The sequence below is a fragment of the Puma concolor genome, chromosome D1, assembly GCF_028749965.1.
Source record: "Puma concolor isolate L17-30 chromosome D1, mPumCon1.1.hap2, whole genome shotgun sequence".
Taxonomy (NCBI): domain Eukaryota; kingdom Metazoa; phylum Chordata; class Mammalia; order Carnivora; family Felidae; genus Puma; species Puma concolor.
Genome location: NC_141676.1, coordinates 12,216,118 through 12,242,290, shown reverse-complemented (window position 1 = coordinate 12,242,290; position 26,173 = coordinate 12,216,118). Strand labels below are relative to the sequence as shown.

The following is a 26,173-nucleotide window of genomic DNA, read 5'->3' as shown; positions in this document are numbered from 1 at the left end:
TTTCATTTATTTTTTAGTAGAGTTAATACACAATGTTACATTCGTTTCAGGTGTGCCACACAGTGAGTCAACAATTCTATGCATCATGCTATGCTCACCACCAGGAGCCTTTTTTCCACCAACAAACAAGGAGACAGCCTAGCCTGTCCTGTTTGGGCGAGTGTTACACACGCCAGTGCTGTGCAGCAGGTGAAATGCTGTTGCACAGCATCCACTCCTTGCTCTGCCGTGTGTCCCCTTTATAAACAACGTTCCAGTGAATACCCCTGCACACGGCTCCTCATGACTTTCTTGTTCTTTAGGATAAATCCTAGAGTTGTATATTTTTCATCTGCTTTTGCTTATTGATGGATTCCCATCCAGTAATGTACCAGCTAACTTTCCAACCAGTAGCACTTTCCACTATATTCATCCAAAAAAATCTGTGATTGTTTTTTTCCTTTTGACTTTTGCCATGTGCTTCCTCTCTAGAATTCAGCGATCATAATATCCTATAATCTGGGATAGGCAATTTCTCGACCTTGTATGTTAAAAACTGAGGTATGTGGTGCCCCCTCGAGATCACACAGTAACTTAATTGCAATATCTATGCAATGCTCCAGAGCAGGATTTCTCACTCTCAGCGCTATTGACATTATGGGCTGAACAGTTCTTTGGTTGCAGGTGGGAGGAGGGGGCAAGGAGCAGGCTGTCCTGTGAAGTGTAGGATGTTGAGCAGTATCTCTGGCCTCTACTCACTAGATGCCAGTAACACACCCCCTTCCCCGGTTGTGACAACCAACAATGCCTCCAGTCACTCCCAAATGTCCCACATGTTCCCTGGGGGGTGGGGGGGCAACACTGTCCCCAGTTGAGAACCAGTCTTCTAGAGTTTATAAAACTCTATTTGTGTTCATGCCTTCATTTAATTACAATTCCATCAGCCATGTATATTATACATCTTATAATATATGTTATATAATAAATATATAATATATATAACATACCTATATAATGTTTAATATAACCATATTCATGTACAGGTATATACATGAAGAAACTAAGACTTAGAGGCATGAAGTAACTAGTTCAAGGTTGGGAGATCCAGCCAAATATTGCTCTCGTTGGTGGGGGCATGGGGGAGAGCAGGAAGGGAAAACTGCTTACCAAGTACTGTGATCCTTTGACTAACAAGGTATTCCTCTCTCATAAACCAACTTCTGCCCCCAACCACGAGAGGACAAACAACCTGGAAAAACTCCAAGAATGAAAGGCAGCTGACTCAGTGTGGATGCTGAATTCTGTTCCAAAGCACCTTCTGAAAACGTTTGCTTGATCAATGTCCTTGGTTAGAACCGACCACTCAATTATATCCACCCAAGCTACAGGTATAATTTCTACCAGTTATCACATGCTCCTTATACTGAACTGCCCCAGAATGCCATCTTCATATGTTAGCAATTAATATTCAAGGCATTTTCTATGTTCTCAAGATGGACAACTCTTTCCATTCTGCATTGCAGTCACTGTTGACAAATGTGTCTGAATCCGCAGCAGCAAAGAGAAATCTGGAAGCGTCTTTTGCCCAGAGCACTCCCTGAAGGGTTGCAAGGCCTGAATCCAAAGCCCATCGCTGCTCCTGCCATTGTATTTCTCTTACCCAAGCCCTGAAAGGTCTAAAATAAATATCAGAAGTGTCCTTGCAAGAATAAAGACATTTTTAAATATTTGAAGGTAATATAGAATAGACCACTTCATTTAATAAATAATGAATAAGGAAGTGTGCTGAAAACTGAAAAACATTCAAACTTAAAGAATTTTTAGGAGCTTAAACCACCAAGATAGATAGTCTGGAAATCAAAGTTTCATCACAATTGTTTCTAAAGGGGTTTGAAGACTCACCCCTGGCCATCACACCCCATTTGGGGAGTTTCAAAGAAGATTCTCAATGGAAAATTACTAGACTGGATTTCATAAAGAAAGAGATAAAGTCTGTCATGGTTTTCTGTATCATTATTCACCGCCTAGACGGGTGCCAGGCACATGGCACAATATTACTTATTTATATTTGTTGAATGAATGAGCAGACTAGAAGCACAACAATTGAGTTAGCATAATAGTTTTTAATGCTTACTAGCTGTGCAACTGGAGGCAAGTCAATTTCCCTCTATCAGTAGAGGATTAAGTAAGATAAGATATGGAAAAATCCAGCCACTCTGTGGTCTGTGGTGGGTGCTCAATACAACCTAATTTATTTCTTTTTCTATTAAGCTATTGGTCGATCATCTGAACATGGCTGCTGGGTTTTATTAACACCAGTTGGTATCAGTATCCTATCTGGCAATGACTATGTCAGTTTCTATTTAAGAAAGGTGAGCCAAAATTACCTATGGGAGGCTCACTGTGTTTCCATTTTTTATGAGATGTGGCAGAGGAGAATGAAGAAAATAGACTTCAGAGTCATGTTTTATACCATTTCTGAGCCCCTTTCTCCTAGACAGACCCATTATTTTCACCCACAGTGTGAAGAACGGTGTTTTGGAAAAGTTCAGGGAAAATATACCTGGTTCCTGGGGAATTATGAGATCTCAATTCAGAACTGCCTTCAACTACCAGACTTTTTGAGTCTGAAAAAGAAAAGCAAAGCTGTTTAGTCCAGGAGAACCTCAGACTTCAAATAGTAAAAGATTTCCTCAGGCTGTGTAGCAAAAGTGTAAAGCCAGTTCGGCTACTTTTATAGTTTGTTTCAGAGCCCAAGTGAGTCATACCAAAGTGGGAGGGGGCTGGGGCCAGCCAGGAACTGGTAGTCATACAGATTTGGGATCCTCTGGAGGGACATACCCTAAGGTCTCAATCGCAACTCGGGGCTCAGTGTCAAGCAAACAGGCAATCAAAACACCACTTTTTCCCGAGGGAATGAAACATTGAGGGGATACTGAAGAGGTTTTAGGCCCAGGGGGAGCCCCAGTTCTACAAGCACAGGTTAAAATGATCTCAAGTTCCATCAAAAATGTCTTCAAAGGAGATGGAAGGTCCAACTGTCCCTCCTCAGCCCACAGATTTCTTACGAGTACTGAGATTTGGCTCTTTCTCTACTAAATGGGGAGAACTTTTTAAATGCCAAATACAGATGATAAACATCAGAATCTCCATTTTCCCTAAACTCAGCTCAGACTGAAGAACCCCAAGTTCCAGGGAGTTTTGGGGATCAAAACACTTTCAGGAAAATTTTTCCCCCAATCAATCTGGTTTCAAATGAGCTTTAACATGGAGCTTATAGAAAGGAGAGAATTCTATTTCAGCCTCTACTGAATTGTCAGATAGTGGGTGCTTCCTATGGTTCAGGCCCTTGTTTAAGTACGTGTATGTTATTTCACTTAAAGTTCACATAACTCTACAAGAAATGTATTACCTTTCCAATTTTATAGATGTGAAAACTTCACTGTATACCTGGCACCTAGATCTCGGCTTCAATAGAAGGAACCAGGGCTCCTTGGAGAAATGATTGGTTTTAGAATGAGAACAGGGGATATAGCAGACAAACACTGAGCATCTTATAGTTCCAGAAAGTGGGGACATGCTTGTCCATCGGACTCAAAGTCCATGTACTTTTACACAACGCTGTACTGCTCCTTTGGGAGTCAATGTGGAAGAGTGAGGATGTTCTCAGAATCTAGAAAAGCGTCCTATTTCTCATAAGGTTTCACAAATGCGTGTTCCAGTAAAGTCGGCTACATGGGTGAAGGCTACTTACTTAATTTTTTTTTCATGCAAATGTTTTCATGGAAAAATTTCCAGTTAGAACAAATTTAGAAATTTTTGATAGAAAAAGAAGTAAGAAGGGGCCAAGCAGGTGGCAAGGTTAGGTCAAATGAGGCCAAGGAGTTTTTGCACCACTCTTGGAATTTCATAGCATCAAATCTCCTGACCCACACACTCAACTCTGAAGACCAGGCGTCCTCCGCATTATTTTAGTTGATCAATACAGCAGCCAAGGGGAAAATGGAGAGAACAAGAGGGAGAGAATAAGAGAGAGAGATGAAAAAAGAAAGAGAAGAGAGAAGAGCAAGAAGAAGAAAGAGAAGGAGAGGAAGAACAAGGAGGCGAATGAGGAGAAGGAGAAGCAGGAGGCAGAAGAGGTGAAGAAGGCAGAGAAGGAGAAGAAGGAGGAGGAGACAGAGAAGTAGGAGGAGGTGAAGGAGGAGGAGGAGGAGGAAGGGGGAAAAGAAGGGGAAGAAGATAAAATAATTTAGTAGTCTCCTTTACCAGTGCTTAATAGTCTAAAAAATTACACAGCTGAAAACAAAGACTATTTACATGGTAAAACGGAATGGTCCCGGGTTGTGATGAGCGAGAATGTGCTGCTTACTGAATGAATAACTCAGATAAATTATGAATCTCTGAGTCTCATCAGTTTCTCACAGCACTGAATGTGTCTTCCTCCTTTTTCCTCAAGAAGGCTCTTAATTCCCCGGGGAACACTTCTGCTTTAACTTCTCTGGCTCCTTCAACAGTTGGTCTCCCCATAAGATTAAATAGTGGCTTCCCATTCAAATAGTTATCCCTGGGGGTTTCAGAAAAATGAGGGGCAAGACAGGGGCCAATTCTGACTTGGGGGCTAGTTCAAGCCCAGACAGTGGTGTCTCTATCCATCTTTGAGTTAATGCTGCCACCTTGAGGCCATTTCAAGCTTTTCATATGATGAGCCATTCCCAGCGGTGCTGACTGGGAAGGAGAGCCAGTCTTCATTAAGTTCATGGAGGAAACATGCTTGGGACTTACAGGCAGAATCCAGAAGCTACTCATCTGTCTAAAAAGTTAATTTCACGGACACATTATATGTCAGCACCTTGTACGAACTAAGAGATCACTGAGTGTTATGGTACCACAAGACACCATAGCACAGAGCACGTGCATGGGTTCAAAGCCCAGCTCTCCTCACCAGTGCCTAGAAGACTCATAAAGCCAGCCTGTCCATTCCTCGCTTTCTCATTACAGGATTGGTGTAAGAATTAATTAAGTTAATGGGTGTAAAGTACTTAGAATACTAAGCACCGTATAAATGTGTGCCATTTTGTAAATATCTAATTTCCTCAAGGAATAAACAGACTCATAGAGGTGAAGCGATCTGCCTAAATCCACGCCGCTGATTAGCAGCATAATTGAAACCCATGGCTCTGAGATTCCATGCTTGTTCCTATGCATTGATTTCCCCAGAATTTCCTGAGCTTCTGTTGACTCCTCAGCACCCCCACCCAGGTACTTGCATTCTCTGAGGATGACATCTTCCTCTCCTTTGCTAAGAGCGAGGCCATCTAATGTTAACTCTTCCTCAGCCCATCCAGTCTGCTTCCTCCTTCTTATCTCAGAACTTCCCTCCTCTTTTCTCAGCTTGCCCTTCAGTTCCATTACTGTGGATCCTATCTCGACTTTTGTGAGATCTTACTGTAGGAATTACTGCCCATCCCTTACACCCTCCCTTACTCACTCCTACCCCCATTTGTCCACAAACACGCCTAAGTTACCCATCCCTTCTCCCAAAACTCTCAAAAGGTTTTCTCTCACAACCACCCCCCACCCCCTGCACCTGACTCTTGATTTCAGCTCAGGTCATGATCTCAGGGTGGTGAGTTCAAGCCCCTCCTGGGGATCTGCTCTGGCAGAGTGGAGCCTGCTTGGAATTCTCTCTCTGCCCCTCCCCCTGCTTGCACTCTCTCAAAATAAATAAATAAACTTTTTTTTTTAAAGGCTTTATCCCACCCCAACACCCTTGTGCTATCCCAGTGCCTCTACCATCAAAATTATCAAGGGCCGTCTACCTCATCTTTCACCCTATCCTCATTCCACTGCGCTGGAGCCTCATCTCTTTCCATCCTACCCCCAACCCCCTTCCACTGAAACAATAGTCTTTTTTTTTTCAAGTTTATTTATTTATTTTGAAAGAGAGCGTGCACACGCACCAGCAGGGGAGGGGCAGAGAGGGAGAGAGAATCCCAAGCAGGCTCTGCACGCTCAACACCAAGCTGGACTTGGGGCTCGAACTCATCAACCACCGTGGGAACATGACCTCAGCCCAAGAGATTTAACCGACTGAGCTACCCAGGTGCCTCTGAAACACTGTTCTTCTTCTGCTTCTATTTTTAATGTTTACTTATATTTGAGAGACAGAGAGAGAGACAGAGCATAAGGGAGGGGACGGGGCAGAGAGAGGGAAACACAGAATCCAAAGCAGGCCCCAGGCTCTGAGCTGCAGCACAGAGCTCGATGTGGGCCTCCAACTCATGAACTGCAAGATCATGACCTGAGCCGAAGTTGGACACTTAACCAACTGAGCCACCCAGGTGCCCCTGAAACACTATTCTTTTTTCTTTTTTTTTTTTTTTTTTTTTAATTTTTTTTTTTTTAACGTTTATTTATTTTTGGGACAGAGAGAGACAGAGCATGAACGGGGGAGGGGCAGAAAGAGGGGGAGACACAGAATCGGAAACAGGCTCCAGGCTCTGAGCCATCAGCCCAGAGCCTGACGCGGGGCTCGAACTCACGGACCGCGAGATCGTGACCTGGCTGAAGTCGGACGCTTAACCGACTGCGCCACCCAGGCGCCCCTAAAACACTATTCTTAAAGGTTACTCAAGAGCCGGCCTCACAGACACACATCCAGCATAGTCACAGGGGGCCCTCTACTAACAAGGGCCCTACTTGGGAGTTTAATGCTCTGCAGTTTGCATCTTCAGATTATTAATAATTTCCTCTTTGAATCTGTGCTTTGTAGGTAAAATCCAGTGGGACGATGGAGCATGCATGGGAAGCTTGGAATCTCAGCCCACGCATGGTCATGCCTTCCCCACTGCCTCCCATTCTTCAATCCACCCTGTTCAAAACCCGGATGGCCACTTCCTGCCCACAGGATAATGTGCCTCCTGACGTTCAAAGCAAACTAGACCCAACCAACCTTTCCGGTTTTATTTCCCTTCATCACCACCGTGCACTCCCCCTTTTATGCTCATGTACCGCAGTGTGTGGCCTCACTAGAGGAGATCCTCGATAGACGAGCTCCTCCCTCCAACTATTTCCCATGCACGCTTTCCCATTTGCCTTACTTCATGCTTTACCCTCCAGCTGGAAGGCCTGGTTTTCTCTCTCTCACTTGTGGATTCCAAGTAAAGCCGTCTCCACCATGACATTTTTCTTGGAGGTTATGGAAAACGTGTGTGTCCTTCCATTGGTGACACTTTTCCAAAGTGCCTTCTCATGTTCAGTCCTGCACATTTTCTGGCTCCTTCTGTTTCTTTTCCCAGAAATTAGTGCAGACGGTCCCCAACTTATGACGGTTCAACCTAATGATTTTTTTACTTTATTATGGTGCCGAAGCAACGTGCGTTCAGTAGAAAGCTTTCCCCGAATTTTAAGTGTTGGTCTTCTCCCAGGCTAGTGACCTGCGGTACAAGCCTCTCTCGTGATGCTGGGAGGGGGCAGTGAGCCACAGCTCCCAGTCAGCCCCACGATCACGAACGCCAATCACTCACTCACCCGCAACCATTCTCTACCCACACAACCATCCGCCTTTCACTGTTAATGCAGAATCCAATAAATTACATGAGATAGGCACCACTTTATTATAAAGTTGGCTTTGTTTGAAAAGATGGGGCCAACTGGGAGCTAATGTCAGTGCCTGAGCACATTTAAGGTAGGTTAGGCTAAGCTGCGATCTTCTGTAGGTTAGGTATATTACATATAATTACTATATTTTCAATTTGGGGTTTATCCAGATGTAACCCCATTGTAAGTCAAGGAAGATCGCTACTTTTGCTTCTCCCACCAGATGTCCCTATGTCTTTCATTACCTTGTCCTCTGCTGCCAAGGAAGAAATCATCCTGTGTAGCTAAGCTCATATTAGGATGGAATGTGTGACCCTTCCTAGACTATAAACTCCTTGAGGACAGTGCATGTGTCTTACTCCTCTTAGGCTGCCTCCCAGAAGCTAGAACAGTGCCTGTAGATGGCAAGGGCCTACTGAATTATGCAAATCCTATCTGATTCTCTATTTAGTAAATTGGACGAGGCACAGAGGTCTAGGCACAAAGATGTCACTTGAGGAGCTCACTTAAGGGAAACATCCTTAACTCAGCAGTTGTGGTAGTATTTAAAAAAAAAAAAAAAAGGACCGTATGCTTCTAATTAGGAATAAATGGAAAATTATTGATTTGTAAGTTTATAAACCCTAGAGGCTTATTTTTTAATGAAAAATAAAAAGAAAGAGTTTAAGTTGAAATGTATCTCCCACCCCTGAAAAGAAAACCAACATCCATCTCCTGTATCACAGCATATTTGCATATATAAACACATAGAAGAGGGGCAATCCTCATTCCTAAGGGTAACACTCTCATCTGGGCTCTTGCCCCCACCTCATCTGTCTCTTACAGAACCTGGTTTATTTAATCAAGTTTTCATCTTAAATCTTCGTATTCCTCTTAATCTTCACCTTAAGCTCCAGCATCCCCATTGCTGTGGTCCTCTTCCTCTCAGCACACAAACATCTAGAAAATACTTCTCTACTCAGGTCACTCTTAGAGCTACCTTTCACGCACCTTTCCTTTCCACAAAACATCTCAGAAGATCTCTGTATTTAAAAATCTCTTATGTATTGCCTCTCTCTCTGTTTTTATCTTACTGTTCCTTCCCTTCCCCTATGTTCATCTGTTTTGTTTCTTAAATCCCACATATAAGCGAGATCATAAGATACTTGTCTTTCTCTGACCGACTTATTTTCCTTAGCATAAGACACCCTAGTTCCATCCACATTGCTGCAAATGGCAAGATTTCATTCTTTTTGATCACCAAGTAATATTCCATATTCCGTATATGCCACATCTTCTTTATCCATTTATCAGTTGATGGAAATTTGGGTTCTTTCCCAAATTTGGCTATTGTTGATAGTGCTGCTATAATCATTGGGGTGCATGTGCCCCCTTCAAATCAGCATTTTTGTATCCTTTGGATAAATACCGGAGGGGAGGGGAGTGGAGGGGATGGGCTAAATTGGTAATGGGCATTAAGGAGGGCACTTGTGGGGATGAGCACTGCGTGTTACATGTAAGTGATGAATTAATCACTGGGTTCCACTCCTGAAGTCAAGACTACACAGTACGTTAACAGACTCGAATTTAAATAAATAAATTATTTACTCTAAAAAAGAATCTCTGGGTGCCTGGGTGGCTCGGTCGGTTAAGCATCCGACTTCAGCTCAGGTCATGATCTGGCGGTCCATGAGTTCGAGCCCCGCGTCGGGCTCTGTGCTGACAGCTCAGAACCTGGATCCTGTTTCATATTCTGTGTCTCCCTCTTTCTCTCTCTCCCTCACTCATGCTCTGTCTCTCTCTTCTCAAAAATAAACGTTAAAAAAATTTTTTTAATAAATAAATAAATAAATAAATAAATAAATAAGAATCTCAAAAGAGATGTTCATGTTGATGGAATGAATGAACAAATGATAAAAAATCAAGTGATGCTGCACGAGGTAACAGAACGAGCGAGCAGCTCTGGGATGGAAACCCACACCCGAAGTCAAGACCCACATCACAAAGCCTTCCCCCGCTCTTGCCTACAACTCAAATACATCAGTCCAAGTGAAGCATGACTTAGTGTGTTAACTCAAAGAAAATGGGATTACCACACAACAAGCAGAAATCACTATATTCTATAAATGAGTTGGTTAAGACCATGGAGGTCGACATGAATATCATTTCAAAGGTTGGTCACCAGGATGCAGCCAAGATCTCTCTCCAGCAAATAACATCTCCGATTGCTAATGTGGAAAAGTGAATGGTTGTTTTGGAGAAGAATGAATTTTCATCCCTCAGAGCAGAAAGTGAGAAAATAAAACTGGAATTGCATGTGTTAAAAGAACGATGGCTGAAGCGACCAGAATCTGAATAGGATAGCAAATTTGACGTCAGTCTAGAAAGAAGCAGAGTAAAAGAATTATATTCGTTGAATGAAAGGAAGCTTCTAGAGTGAGGACAGAAATGGTGGCATTTCACGCCAAGCGAGATCAGGCCCCTCATCCAGATAGACAGGACGATAGACCCTGAGGTCACTGGCCTCAAAACCATGCTTGAATCACACAAGCTTGATAGTATTAAAAATTTAGGTCTGTATTTACATGTGTACCCGTGGCTCTGGAATTTTATCACCTGGGGATGTAATCAAGTGCCTATTGAAAAAAAGAAAAAGAAAAGAAGACCAAAATTTGCCCATCGGTGAGTTTGCAATTAGCTAACAGAGTTTGGCCATCAGAAAGCATGTAGAATTGTATCTTTGCCACTGTGTTCTTTTAAGTAATGTTTTGGGCTGAGTTATGTCCCCATAAAATTCTTTTGTTAAAGCTCTAATCCCCACTGTGTCTGTGTTTGGAGATTCAGTCTTTAAAGAGGTAATTAAGGTTAAATAAGGTCAGAGGGTGGGGAATCCAATCCAGTAGGACTTATAAGAAGAGGAAGAAATAGTAGGGAGGCACGAAGAAAAAAGGCGATGTGAGGACACAGTGAGAAAGTGGCCATCTGAAAGCCAAAGAGAGAGGAGGCCTCGGGAGAAACCAAACCTACTGACCCCTTGATCTTGGAGTTCTAGCCCCCAGAACTGTGAGAAAATACATTTCTATTGTTTAAGTCACCCGGTCTGGTGTTTTGTTATGGTAGCCCTAGCAGACCGATACAAGTAATAATGATGATAAGGATTTTCCTGGGAATTTCCCTTGACTGATGATTAGGCCATTGACAGGCAGTGAAAATCATAACATTGGAAGGTTCCTGAGCTTCCTCTCTGTGGCTCTGCTTCCTTAACCCAGGTTAGCTGTTTCCTATCTGTGGCAGGCAGCTAACTGGATGGATTTCCTGTGCCACGCTCACTCACTTGTGAGCATTGCTTTGCCAATATGTTGCTGCAAAGGAAGATTATGGGCTCCAATTCAAGCTCTTCTAATCTCCCAGCATTTTCAGTTCCATCGATTTCATCCTGAGCCTTAAAAAAGATTTCTAAAATCATACAAAAACAACTAAGAGCCTGCTACAGTTTCACAGTCTCCATGGCAATGTTAGAGACGGAAGCCATGTTGACTTCTTCACATATCTCCCGGACTATTTTGTCAGTGCCTTTTATGTTCGGTTTTGGGAGCCTTACAAAGCCTTTCTCACTTATTATCTTGGTTAATCCTCATGGCAAACTCATGTGGGAGGTATTATTACCTAATTAGGCCTATTATGAAACAGGTTTGGAGACGATAAGTGGCTTAACCAAGGTTTACACACTTTGTAAGTGGAAGAATCAACATTTGAACTTTGATTTGTCTGGTGCGAAGGCTGTTCTTGATCCTCTAATCACAAACAGCCTAGGCTACAGCAGTGGACAACTTTCCTGCCCCGGTGCCCTTACTTGTCACTTGAAAATTTACCACCTGGGCCACACTTCTGAGATAGGCTTTACATTGTTGGTGTCGAGCCTAAAAGACAGCGTCCCAGGCAGAGATGAGGCAAACTTTAGTCTGGTACTAGTGTTATCACTAAAATTGAGTGATCTTGGCCTATTCATGTAAATTGATCATTTTTCCCACAGGTAAAGTGGAAATAATAATCATCGTCCACTCTCTTCCTCAATCCCCTCAATCACCCAATAGGTGAAATGCATTAAGCTTCCCAGAGCAGGGAATATTTTAAAGCATTGCAAACAAATGTGTTGCTTCAATGTATTATGATTAGCAGTGACTGGAAGAACTTTCTAATGACTTTTTGCTTATATACTAACCCCTCCATAACTTTCCCCAAGAGATGTTGTGAGTTACCCAGCCCTACTGTTGGCACTGGCTGCTAGGCACACGCTGATGCTTCCTGAAAGCTTTCAAGCACCTGTGACTTAGACGAAGGGTTTTCTTTGGCCACAGAAGCATGTCCTGCTTGCAAACAGGGCAGGCTAAAGGAGGCAGAGGTGGGGCCGGGGTATTTATTGACTGACATCCCATATGTCCTCCCATAAATTCCAGACATCCTCAAGAACGCTGAGCTCCATCTTCCAACAGAGTAACCTATTCGTCAATGCACACTGAACAGGCCTGCTTCCCTTTGCTCTCCCCTTTTTTCCATTCTCCTACCTGTACATCCAGAGGTCCCCTCCTAAATAGACTATTGCACACAAATCCTGGTCTCGGGGTCCACTTCTAGCAAAACCCAAGCTCAGAGACACTCCAAGATAAGCAATAGCTTCCCCTGGAGCTGAGTGGCAGACTCCCCACCCCAATCCCCACTGCCTTTCTTGTCCTCACAGAGAGTGTTGTATATCACCTTCTTCTCACCCATCTTTCTTCCTTTGCTGGAGGCTCTGGAAATTTCACCTTGCCTAACTCAAGAGTTCTCTCACATATCTTATCATTTTCTCCCCTCCCACTTTCCCTGCCTTTCAAATTTTTTCAGATTATTTTAGGAAAACCTCTCCTTCCAAGCTCCTCACTTCATTTTGAGCCTCTAATATTTCTTAACTCATGTCTGAAAAATGCAAGAGCACCTGGAGCGGGCAAGTCCTATTTTCCAAGTTTCATTGCACATAATGAAACTCATCACCCTCAACCTCCAAAGCACTGAAAGGCGTCCCTAAGATCTTCTCTCAGAATCACTATAAGTGTTTTCTTTCTCTTCCTCAGGCTCTTGTAAACCCAATTTTTTTTCAAGGACCAACTTTCACGATGCAGGTAAATCCAATTGTCTTAAAATTTTCTAAATGTTTTTCTTTGTTTGCAAGTAAAACAGCAAGATTTTTTCTGAAACTATGTTTCCTTACAAATACACAGCATTACAATAACATTAAAGATGTAATAGTTCTCTGTGGATGAGCATTAGATAAAGCAGCACATTTAACGTGATTTCCAACACATTTTTTCATCTTAAAGAGTGACAGCACCCTCCTCTCTCTCCTCTCCCTTAGAGATATTGACACATACACCTCAACTTTATTAACAAATTGTTACAGGAACAAAAAGTTTGTATTTTAAGTATATGAGCTATCTACAGGATGCCTCAGACTTAAAATGCAAAGTGTTTCATGGTGCTCTAATGTAAAAAGCATTGGGAATACCAGATTTTTGTCTAGTAGTTTTACTGTGGTAAATAATGGGCCACTGCTGAGTTTATTTGTTCATTCATTTATTATTTCACAATACTGTAAGTCTATAAAGGAGAGAATATGCCTGTTCTTCTTACACAATTCTTCAGTGACATAATTCCAACTCAAATCAGTTGAAGCAAAAAAAAGAGGTTTTATTTGCTCACATAACTTCTCAGTCTGGGGTGAAGGTGTTAATATTGTAGGATTGAGTGGCTCAAAAAAAGAAGACTCTATCTCTTCATGACTCAGCAATTCTTTCCTCTGTGTTGGCTTCTTTCTCTCAGGCAGGCTCCTCATAAGTGACCATAAAGATATTTCCCAGCAGCAGTGGGTTTTTATTATCCTCACAGCTAGACTCTCAACAAAAGGAGAATACCTTTCTCCCCCACAAAAAATCCAGCTAAGGTCCTGGGGAGAAATCTAATTGGCTTTGCTCGGGTCACATGACTATTCTTGATCCAATCACCTTGGTCCAGGAGAACAAAGCACGTTTATTGGTCAGGCCTGAGATGTGTGTCCTCCCAGGGGCTAAGGGTAAAGTCAGCCCCACCTAACCACCTGGACCAAAGATGAGAACAGTGTGGTGCTCCCATTCTATTTCACATTCCCAATTATGTCTAGTCATAGGACATAACTTAGGCTTAATTAAGTTCATTTAAGTTGATATACTTTAAGTCAAGTTCAAAGGAAGTAAAGTCCTCTTTGATTTCTTGGTCTGCTCATGCTGAGCTATAGGAGTTTTTCCATCAACACTTGTGACCTGAGATATCTTCTCAGTGGAAGAAGGGTAGTTATCCCAGGCAAGAATGTTACTCCTAGAATACAGTGTTTGTTGAGATTTGGTGATATCCAAAATAGGAGGGAAGAAGGATCTCTCAGCAGGGTGCCAGGAAGTGTGTGCCATTGTCCAGAATCCATGATCTGTGAACCTAAATGCAGTTAAGACATAGCTTCCCACAGGAAATGAATTTAGGTACTGTGGGTTTACCATATCCAGGAAGGAGAAACCTCTTATATACACTGTCTCATTTCTTACAGAATAAATTTGAGACATTGCCACCTCCCAGCAGTTATAAATTTGCAATAAGGACAACTCAAGCCCCAGCTCTTCTCTGAGATGTCTTTCTTTCTCATCCAGTGGGGCCCAGTGGATTTCCATTTCTCCTTCGACCTCTGGGTTCTCAGTGCTCACCTGATGCCCTGATGGCAGGTTCCATCTAGCAACACTGTTCCCAAGTGTGTAGGGGGTAGGTGGTCACTTTTTCAGCCCCATGTGTGAGTGGCTGCCACCACCGCCCTTAGTAAGGACCAGTTCATGTCCAAGACACTTGCCCCTAAAGAAAACTGTCACTCCTTCTCATCTTTATTTCAGCTGGAAGAGCTCCCTTGATGTTGTTTTTTTAAAAATTCTTTTTTACATTTATTTATTTTTGAGAAACAGAGTGAGACAAAGCATGAGCAGGGGAGGGGCAGAGAGAGAAAGAGACACAAAATCCAAAGCAGGCTCCAGGCTCTGAGCACGCGGTCAACACAGAGCCCGATGAGGGGCTTGAACCCACGAACTGTGAGATCATAACCTGAGCCAAAGCCGGACGCTCAACCGACTGAGCCACCCAGGCGCCCCTGGAAGAGCTCACCTTTAAGATCACCAGACTGAGGCTGCTTTTGATGCTTCTTAATGCTGTGTCTGTAGGGGCCCAGTGAAAACCAATGCCTCTGTCCCCTGTTCCTCATGATCCCATCATTCCTGACTCTCCTCTCCTTTGGAATTCTGTTAAGTTCTCAGACATGTTGCTTTGGGCACTAGAAATACCTGCTTGCCTCCCTTCTGTATCACTTGAAAGTCAGAAATGCTTTAATATTTTTGTTTTTGAATGTATAGTCCTACAAATTTGAGATTCATCACCCCCTTCTTACCGGTACCCAGACTTTTAAAGTATTCACATCTCTTCCACACTGCCCTTGTGTTTTTAGCCCTGCCCTTAGCTCTAGGAATGATCTGGTTTGCCTTAAGCCAAGCTGCATCATCTATTCTTCCAGTAAAAATTACTGAGTAATGACCAAAACTTCTCCAAGTTAGGATGAATCTCAGGACTTTCACTCGCAAAGTCGGAGAAAAGTGCTCTCACTCCCTCTACTGGTCATGACAAAGGGAGCATGTGGCTGGAGGCCATCCTACACAGATTGAAGTAACTGCCGGAACTTGTATGGAAAAATCATTGTTGTTCTCCACTTTGGAGGACTTTATTACTTATTCCAAAGAATAATTGGCCAAACAAATTGAGAAATTTCTCTTTGAGAATAGAGTTCCCAGTCACTCATTCATATGTGTGTGTGTATGTATGTGTGTGTGTGTGTGTGTGTATATGTATATATATATATATATATATATATATATATATATATATATATGTATATGTGTGTGTGTGTGTGTGTATATATATATATATATATATATATATATATATATATATATATGGAGAGAGAGAGAGCTTACTGATGGAAAAGCTCTATTCCTCAGATTCTATTTTTTCAAAGCTAGCAGTTACTCAGAACCAAGAGTAAACAGATAGGGAATCAGTTTGAGTAATAGTATTTCTCTTGTGTGTGTTTTTTTTTTTAAGGGAAATTTCTTGTGAATGGTTTCCTTGCTGCTAAAACACTGGCCCTGAAGGCAGCATCTCTTCTTGGAGCAAATATGACCACTTATATTCACGATAAGGAGGAAAAAAAAGTGTCCATTTCTCTTTTTTAAATATTTATTTATTTTTGAGAGAGAGAGACAGAGTGTGAGCAGGGGAGGGGCAGAAAGAGAGGCAGACAGAGAATCCAAACAGGCTCCAGGCTCTGAGCTGTGAGTGCAGAGCCCGACTTGGGGCTTGAACGCACAAACCACAAGACCATGACCTGAGCTGAAGTTGGACAGCCAACCAACTGAGCCACCCAGGAGCCCCAAAAATGTCCATTTCATAATTGCACCTGGCAAACACTGGATGTTCTCTGACGTTGTTAAATAGCAGATTCTACTGATATCTCAAAATAGCTAATCCTTAAAAAAAAAAAAAAAGTGTTAGCACCTGAACATTCTTTCTTAAAGGATAAAACCTCAAGTGCATTTTGTCAAATTGCCAAGGCAACCATGAGCACTGTCATATTGACACCTGCATGTGACATCATAGGGTGCAGACATTATAAAGAAGATGTTTAAAAGGAGAATGAATACTTTGTTTAGTCTGGTACTCAACCAAACAGGGCAGGAGGCCCGATGGCTCCCTGCATGACCTCCCACATAGCATGGATGTGTTGAAGTTCCTATTTTATTAACCGTTACCACTTCCTTTTAATTCTCAAAAACCCCCTGATGATCCATTTCCTCAAAGGAGACAGATGTGATCAAGTTTAACAAGAATCATTCTCTAAGAAGTCGTTTCCCATATTGGTCTAAAGACCCTTAAATTGGTCCTATTTTTTTTTTTAATTTTAATGTTTATTTATTTTTTGAGAGACAGAGACAGAGCATGAGCAGGGGAGGGGCAGAGAGAGAGGGAGACACAGAATCTGAAGCAGGCTCCAGGCTCTGAGCTGTCAGCACAGAGGCAGACATGGGGCTCGAACTCACAGACCGTGAGATCATGACCTGAGGCGAAGTCAGACACTTAACTGACTGAGCCACCCAGGGGCCCCATAAATTGGTCCTATTTTTAAAAATACCTCTGATAAAGGAATTTTCCTCAGTAACTTAAACTCCGGGTTGTTGTTGTTATTGTTGCTGTTTTTTCAAATAATTACACAATTATTTTAAGACCATGGTAAGAAAGACATAGTACAGATCTTATCAATATCTCCTTTGAGGAAGGACTCATTCTGAAGTTTACTTGAAATAGGGCATGAGAAAGTCAGATTTCTTTAAGAGCTGACAAGCTTTTTCACAAATTTACTTATGATAGTTTGCAGAGGAACAAATAACTAAATGGAGATTGTCTTTGGGGCTTGGATTTCCTAATCCAAACTGGAAAATATCTAAGATCGTTCATAGCAACTTCCTTGAGAGAGAAAACAGCTATCTTGTCTTTTTGAGAGAACTGTGAAGTTGAGGAAGATGTTTCATTTAAAAAAAAAAGCTTTATTGAGATATAATTGATATAAAAAATGGATGTATTTAATACATACAATTTTATGAGTTTGTAGCAATGCATACATAGGCAAATAAGAATTTTCAAGTGTCTAGTGGAGATCTGTTTTTTCACTTTAGGTAAACAAAGGGAGGGAGAAGCAGGCTCCAGGCTCTGAGCTGTGAGCACAGAGACCAACTTGGGGCTTGAACCCACAAACCGCAAGAACAAAGTGACAAAAACAATTTTAAGGAGCTTTGCCATCTTTTAAGATGATTCAATCACCTCAATGCAAAAACTAAGATGAAATGAATGTTAAGGGCCCAGATTAAGAGAAAACTTAGTGAACAGGAATCCCTCCTTTCAATTTCTTTTGATTAAAACAAAGTGCCTATTGTGTGGAAGTAAACAAGAGATATGATGTGAATTTAATTGCACATAGTACCTAGTATATAACCCAGGAAGCGGAAGTTTATCTCTAAACATGACAGCAAGACATTAAAACTAAAAGCCGTTTTATTTATCAGTGATGTTGGTACTCAAAGTAGTCCAGTTAAAACCGACATCCTCTTGAAAAAGAGAAATATACTGAAGAGAGATGAAGGGAACTTGGGAGGGACCTCAGGACTGCTGACAGCAAGGATAATGCAGCGGTCAAAGGAAAGTGAGTCCCAGAGGGAAACCAGGGAGGTGTGAAAGGGCCCAGTTATGAGGGCCACAGGAGAGAAGACATGGGCAGGGTCGTCCCCGGGGTGAGAATGGGAGAAAACCAGCGGTGAAATAAATGTGTGCATGTGGAAGACGCATCTGCAGAGGCACTAACAGCAGGACTTAGATCTAGATCCAAGTACCCGATTTAAAAAAAAAAAAAAAAGACTAGAAATCTAAAACCTAAGACTGCAAGCCTAGCCATGTAACATCTAGAAGGTTCTTTCTAGATCTATTTACTTTCTCTCTATGCCCACTGAGAAGAGCGGTAACAACAGAGCACTCTTTGCTCTCCTGGTTTAAACTTTACAGGGCATCTGCGGGGACCGTGGGGTCAGCTGAGATTACAGTGGGAAGAGTTTGTGGAAGCAGGGTTGACAGTAGGTCTTGTCATCCTGCTCCCTGAAGACACCCTTTGACAACTGTGTCAGGCAGAAAGCACAGACAAAGTGCTCAGGATGGAACTTGTGGCCCATGGCACTGATGCAGCGGCCGGTGATGGGCTGCCCGCACCCGCGGCACAGTGTTCCTTGGCGCTGGTGGTAATGCAGCTCACAGTAGGGACGTCCGTCCAGTTCAAAGAAGGATCCAGCAGAAAAACTGCTGAAGCAGTCCTGGGGTGGGGGTGGGGGGGGGGAAGAGAAAGAAAAGGGATGCAGATGTCAAGAAACAGAACATCAGCAAAGTGAAACCGCAGCCTTAAAATTCCTGCCAGTTATCTATCTGGTGGATGGAGGCGAGGATATTACCCGCTTGCAAAGCACGCGAGCAAACACGCCCACGGGGGGCGCTGTGTTTTGTGCCTCCTTGAGCTTCACATCAAACCCTCACCCCGAGCTGTGAACCCTCTTACCAGCTGGCGTCCTGGCCTCTCAGAGAGGAGGACTCCCGACTTTCCCTAAATCCGACAGGTGAGTGAGTATACAGACCCCACAAACAAAGCATTCCGGGTGCCAGACGGTGTCCATGGCTGAAAGGTAGTTTTCCAACACTGGGCGGTTGCAGCCACCACACTTGGGTGAGAACATGGCTAAGAAATCCTTCCGGCAGTACGGCTTCTTGTCCTTCTCGTGAAAGCCTGGAGGGGCAAAATCAAGGTGCAGGGTGATACCTTCCGCCAAGTGGGAGGCTGAGAAGAAGCCAATGATTTTGGCTTTCCTGAACCCAGTGTCCTCATATTCAAAGCGGGGCCAATAATCGATACTGACCTCAATGGCTTATTATAAGAATACAGGAGATAATGGGGGACGAGTGCGTTAGTGCTGTGCCTGGCTTATCCCTAGTAGTTAGTATTAGAGTCTATTCCTCCTCCGTGCCTTTACTACCCAGGACTTGGCATGGCCCATCTCACCTTATGATTCAGCAATCAGCTCAGATACCACCTTATCACAGAGGCCTCTCATCAGCCCATATCCATCACTTCATTTTTTTAATTTTTAAAATTTTTATTTTAAATGTTTATTCATTTTTTGAGAAAGAGACAGAGCATGAGTGGGGGAGGGGCAGAGAGACAGGGAGACATAGAATCTGAAGCAGGCTCCAGGCTCTGAGCTGTCAGCACAGAGCCCAACGTGGGGCTCGAACCCACGAACTGCGAGATCATGACCTGAGCTGAAGTCAGAAGCTTAACTGACTGAGCCACCCAGGCACCCTCACTTCATCTCTTTTAAAAATCATCTTTCTAGTATTTAGCACGATCTGAAACTATCTTTGTGGTCTGTCCTCCATTGTTGGAGCATTAGCTCTGAAATGAGATATCCCTGGTCTTGTCCCATTAAGTCCCTCTAGTACCTAAAACAGGCCCTGAAGAAAAGTGCCTAATATTTAAAAAGAAGGTAATACGAAATAATAACTTCCAAATGGATGCAAGGTTCTAGATGTAATAATATAAAGACTTAAGCAAAAATGAGTGGGTTCCTCTTTAAACCAGGAATGAGAAAACTGTGGTAAAAATGGCTCAAATATCAAAAGCAAGTTAAACATCAATAAATTTAGCTCCATTAAAAATACCATATCAATGACTTGTGCATGACCAGAAGTACCATAGGCAAAGCCAACACAGGATAAACTGAAGAAAATGTTTGCCAAATATATCTCAAAAGAATAGGCGGAGGGTGGACAAAAGCAAATAAGTTAAACAACATTGTGAGGAAGCAGCCAGTCAAATCAAGAACATTTAATAAGACATAGGTTCCTGTTTCTTAAGAAACCAGTGGTATTTAAAAAAGGGAAGAGGGGCGCCTGGGTGGCGCAGTCGGTTAAGCGTCTGACTTCAGCCAGGTCACGATCTCGCGGTCCGTGAGTTCGAGCCCCGCGTCAGGCTCTGGGCTGATGGCTCAGAGCCTGGAGCCTGTTTCCGATTCCGTGTCTCCCTCTCTCTCTGCCCCTTCCCCGTTCATGCTCTGTCTCTCTCTGTCCCAAAAATAAATAAATGTTGAAAAAAAAATTTAAAAATAAAATAAAATAAAAAAGGGAAGAGAAGATCATTACAGGATTTTTATTCTGAGAGATAAAACCATCAAGTGCAATGCATACACTTTCCTTGGACCCAACTGATTCAAATAAACAAAGTAAATGAAGTGTTTTAGAAATCTAACATAAAAGATCTGTACGCTGAAAACTATAGAAACCTTATGAAAGAAATTGAATAAGGCACAAAGAAATGGAAAAACATTCCACGCTCATGGATTGGAAGAATAAATATTGATAAAATGTCTATACTACCCAAGGCAATCTACATGTTCAATGCAATCCCTATCAAAATAACACCAGCATTCTTCACAGAGCTAGAACAAACTATTCTAAAATGTGTAGGTAACCAAAAAAGACCCCAAATAGCCAAAGTAATGTTGAAAAAGAAAACCAAAGCTAGAGGCATCACAATTCTGGACTTTAAGCTGTATTACAAAGCTGTAATCTTCAAGACAGTAAGATACTGGTACTTTTAAAAAAAGACTCATAGATTAATGGAACAGAAGTGGACCCACAAATGTATGGCCAACTCATCTTTACGAAGTAGGAAAGGGTATCCAACAGAAAAAAGACAGTCTCTTCAGCCAATGGTGCTGGGAAATCTAGAACAGCAACATGCAGAAGAATGAAACTGGACCACTTTCTTACACCATACACAAAAATAAACTCAGAATGGATGAAAGACCTAAATGTGAGAAAGGAAACCATCAAAATCCTAGGGGAGAAAATGGGCAGCAACCTCTTAGACCTCAGTCACAGCAACTTCTTATGAGACAAGTAACTAGAGGAAAGAGAAACAAAAGCAAAAATGAACTATTGGGATTTCAAGATAAAATCTTCTGCACAGCAAAGGAAACAATCAACAAAACTGAAAGGCAGTGGATGGAATGAGAGAAGATATTTGGAAATAACATGTTGGATAAAGGGTTAATATCCAGAATCTATAAAGAACTTACCAAACTCAACAGCTGAAAAACACATAATCCAGTGAAGAAATGGGCAGAAGACATGAATAGACACTTTTCCAAAGAAGACATCAGATGGCTAACAGACATGTGAAAAGATGCTCAACATTGCTCACCATCAGGGAAATACAAATCAAAATCATAATGGGCTATTACCTCACACCTGTCAGAATGGCTAAAATTAAAAACACAAGAACAACAGATGTTGGCACGGATGTGGAGAAAGGGGAACCCTCTTGCATTATTGGTGGAAATGCAAACTGGTACAGCCACTCTGGAAAATAGTGTGGAGATTCCTCAAAATATTAAAAACAGAACTATCCTACGACCCAGCACTACTGGATATTTATCCAAAGGACACAAAAATGCTGATTCAAGGGGGCACATGCACCCCCATGTTTATAGCAGCGCTATCAACAATAGCTGGATTATGGAAAGAGCCCAAATGCCCATCAAACGATGAATGGATAAAGAAGATGTGTTATATATATGTATGTGTGTGTGTGTGTGTGTGTGTGTGTGTGTGTGTGTGTGTGTGTGTATCTCCACAATGGAATACTACTCAGCGATCAGAAAGAATGAAATCTTGCCATCTGCAACAACATGGACAGAACTAGAGCGTATTATGCTAAGTGAAATCCGTCAGTCAGAGAAAGACAAATATATGATTTCTCTCATATGTGAAATTTAAGGAGCAAAACAGATGATCATAGGGGAAGGGAAGGAAAAATAAGACAAAAACAGAGGGAGAGGCTAACCATAAGAAACTCTTAAATACAGAGAACCAACTGAGGGTTGCTGGAGGGGAGGTGGATGGCGGGGGAGGGGAATGGGCTGAATGGGTGATGGGCATTAAGGAGGGCACTTGTTAGGATGAGCACTGGGTGTTATATATAAGTGATGATTAATCACTAGGCTCTATTCCTGAAGCCAATTCTACACTGTATATTAACTAACTTGAATTTAAATAAATTAATTTAAAAAAAGAAACCTGAGAAATTTAGATATGGGTTTTAAATGATAATGAGGAATTAATAACTTCATCAAGTGTAAAAGTAGTTATGTTTAAAAAAAAAAAAAGTCCTTCTGTCCTTCTCAGATGCATGCTGAAGTATTTAATGGTGAGGTGACAAGATTTCTACAATTTGCTTTTAAATATTCCAGCAAGAAAATGGGGTAGATAGGTGGGTAGAGGGTAGAGGATTTTAGTTCAGTGAAACACGGACACTTGGTGAAGCCAGGCAGCAAGCAATTTCCATAACAAAAAAATTTAATCAATTTGTTGAAATGTAAGAGCTTTCTCTTTAATACTGGACATTTTCACTGTTGGGCTCATGCTGGAAAACCCTGGGCTTGAGTCTTATACATCCTATGTCTGGATAAAGAAGGATGAGAAACCCAAAGTGATTAATTTTTTTAAACCCCTTAAAATAAGTCCTCCTTGGGGCGCCTGGGTGGCTCAGCCAGTTAAGCGTCCGACTTCAGCTCAGGTCACGATCTCACGATCTCGCGATCTCGCGGTCCGTGAGTCCGAGCCCCGCGTCGGGCTCTGGGCTGATGGCTCAGAGCCTGGAGCCTGCTTCCGATTCTGTGTCTCCCTCTCTCTCTGCTCCTCCCCGTTCATGCTCTGTCTCTCTCTCTGTCTCAAAAATAAATAAACGTTAAAAAAAATTTTAAATAAATAAATAAATAAAAAATAAAATAAGTCCTCCTCACAAAGAGACAAATAGCACAAGAAGAAACACTTTTAGTAGTAATATATTCAACATTAGTAAGCCATGAAATTCAGAAGAAAAAAGTAAAGTTCTAATTTTTTCTAATTAGTAGTTTAGTTTCTAATTTTAGCTAAGTAGTAAAAACAGTGTTAAGTAAGTCTACCCAATACTGGAAAATACATGGAGTGAGTCACATATTTATATATTCCTGGTGAGAAAGTTAAATGTTAGTATTCTTTTGGGAAAATATTTGGTAATGCGTATCAAGAATTTAAAAAAAAAAAGATATAGATATCTTTCTCCTGGGAATTAATCCATACAAATATTCAAAAGAAGAAAATGTTATGTTTAAAGAAATTCATAGCAGCCTTACTAATACACAAGAGGTAACCTACTATTATGAACATAGTTGTTTACAATATTTGGTACTACAAATAAAGCTTCAATAAACATCTTTAAGCACATAATCTTTTATAATTTGTTTACATAAAGCCTGAATGGAATAATTGATATTATTAAAATTTATTATTATAAAAGTATGAAACCATGTGAGGAAACGCTTAAGTGAAAAAGAAGGAATTTTAGGTACACTTAACTTATGTATGCATAAATATTAACAAATGAAGAAAAATATTAGTTTTTATGTTGCATGAGGTAAACAAGGTAATCGGTTATAAGTGAAGATTTCTGCACTGTCTTTTTACTGTCTTTACATTAAAAAAAGAAAAATATAACAAACTAATTCATCTTCAAGCACCTATTTAAGTAATATGTTCCCTCTGCTTGGAAAATCACCTCCCCAAGATTCCCAGAGGGCTTGGGCCTTCACTTAACTGAGGGGGGGGGGGACCTGCTTAAAAGAGCAACTGACCCAAGTACCCTATCTCAAACAGCACCCTATCACTGTCCTAACGTGTAAAGTTATAAGTGACTTATAAGTAGAGTTAGTTAGTTAATTAGTTGGCTAGTTTGATTATTGTCTGTCTCTCTCGCTAGAGCACCTGCACCGTGAGGGCAGGAACCGTGTTTTTTGTCACTGTATCCCTAGGACCTAGAACAGTGCCTGACACACACAGGGCAGTGGCTTAATAAATGTTTATTGAATGAGCAGACATGTGAACGATATTACACTATTGACACCATCAGCTCCAGAATATGTGTCATTTAGAGCCTCTCCAGGACTAACTAGATTATGTATAAATAGGTGGACTTTTCTGAAAGGAGCTCTCCTTACCATTTATCAGGAGAGTCTGCCTAAAACGAAGGTGACTGTTGGCAACTCTGTTTATGCAGCACCTGCTTTGTCCTGGTTCCAACCGAAGGCTCTGCCTACGGTACTAATTGAAATTAAAGTCTTCGCAGCAACCCTCCCATCTTACAAGTGAGAAAAGGGAAGCTCAGAGAAATCACACATAACGAACTAGCCAGTAGAGGACCTAAGGTCCAAATCTAGGCCTAATTTCAAAGCCTAACTTCAGTGTCGCACCCCTAGCTGCACCCTAGTCTTGACCTCTGTGTGGGGACTGATAGTATCAGCTGAGCCCAAATATCATAACCCAATAGCTTTGTAAATATGAGGGCTCTACCTGTACTCCCGCCAAAAGAACAGGTAAGCAAAGTACGCAAGGGCATTGAAAAGCGGCCCACCCATGAAACACGGTTGCTAGGAACCCATTTTGATTACTAGCAGCCAGATCCAAAAAGGCAGGAGGAGGAGCCAGGGGTTGGGACCCAAATCATGCAACTTCAGTCTTCCTATTATCTCTGGTCACTTTTTGATATCCCTTGCTTTGTTCAGCTATACTATCTTTGAAGTACGGACAATTGAATGGACTTCTGAGGCCTACAGATCTAAAAATCTAAACTAATAATTTTATAAGCTGTTCTGTGTTCTTCTAAGGCCCTGAGACAAAGAAGAGCTTACTCCCCTCCACCCCCCACTTTGTCAAAGAATGTCTAGGTCTGATCAAGGACAATAGCATGCAGGAAGGCCTACCATTTAAGGAAAACAAACCAGCACCCGCAATCCTTGCTTTTGTGTGGCATGGTATTTGTCAAACTTCAGCATGCATCCAACACCTGGAGAGCTTGTCAATATGCAGATTTGCTTGGCCCTACCCCCCCCCACCCCCCCCCCCCCCCACCAAAGTTTCTGGTTCAGCAGATCTGGGGTGGGGGCCCAAGAATTTGCAGTGATGCTCCATAAAGCAAGCGACACAAAACTGAACTTGCCTGTAAATGGGTGTTACTTGAGAAAATCGTTAAGACATGCCAACTGACCTAGGAATGACCCTCATCTAGGCATTTGCAGGGTAGCTGGTCTCCAGAATGACACAGCAGGGAAGGAACCGCCTCTGGTGAATCTCAGGAGAGGAATCAAAAGCAATCAGCCAAAGTTGCTGTGATGCCCCCGCATTTAGTGATCCAATAAACTGAGAAAGTTTCAGCAGTCACTTTCCTGGAGGCTCTCTCTGGGGCCAATTACCTCTGGAGGACGGATGAGAAACACTAACAATTAAAAGTGTCACAGAGAGAGAGAGAGGTGTCTATACTCTGGTGAGGCTCTTAACCACAGGGGAAATTAGGGAGCACCTGCATGGCCTGGATAATGAACAATTAAAAAAGAAAGACACAGGCACTGAGGATCTGGTCCCCACGGGAGGATGCTAAGGCCTGATAGCTTAGAAAGTTGAGCCTTAAAGAGGAACTTTCTGAACTGAAACAAAAATGCAGATGAATTTAATTTCCCGGAAGGCTCAGTGGTTAAGCTGTCATTATAGAAACTCTGTATGACTATGTGACTCGAGGTGAGGCGGATGCCACCTAATTAACGGACCAACCATATGGCAGGAGACCCATTTGCAGAAAGCAAAAGATAAAAACAAAAATATAAGCTAGGAGGAGCATCTGATTAATAAATGGCCTTCTTTTGTCAGGTGTATCAATAAATGTTTTAAGTGTGGTCTGGTGAATATATAAGGTCATAAATAGCCCAATCTACCTCGTCTGTTAAGAGGGGGCGGGAGTCAAGAACAGTGATTATTAGCTACCCTCATGGTGCTTTCTGGTCAT

At 42.0% G+C, this 26,173-nt stretch overlaps 1 protein-coding gene and 1 pseudogene across 1 annotated transcript in view; one reads left to right on the top strand and one right to left on the bottom strand.

Annotated features, from left to right (window-relative positions):
- Positions 1–1,114: 1,114 nt before the first annotated feature.
- On the top strand, positions 1,115–10,185 carry LOC112865076 (mitochondrial calcium uniporter regulator 1 pseudogene; annotated as a pseudogene).
- A 7,554-nt stretch (positions 10,186–17,739) lies between these two features.
- The window catches only part of LPXN (leupaxin), a 38,809-nt gene continuing 30,375 nt past the window's right edge, over positions 17,740–26,173 (bottom strand). Inside the window, exons 8-9 of the mRNA XM_086677336.1 lie at positions 18,879–19,027; positions 17,740–18,563 (exon numbers count right to left, since the gene is read on the bottom strand). Of these exons, the coding sequence (XP_086533462.1) occupies positions 18,294–18,563; positions 18,879–19,027 (419 nt within the window). The 3' untranslated portion in view covers positions 17,740–18,293. The remainder of the gene's footprint in view (positions 18,564–18,878; positions 19,028–26,173) is intronic.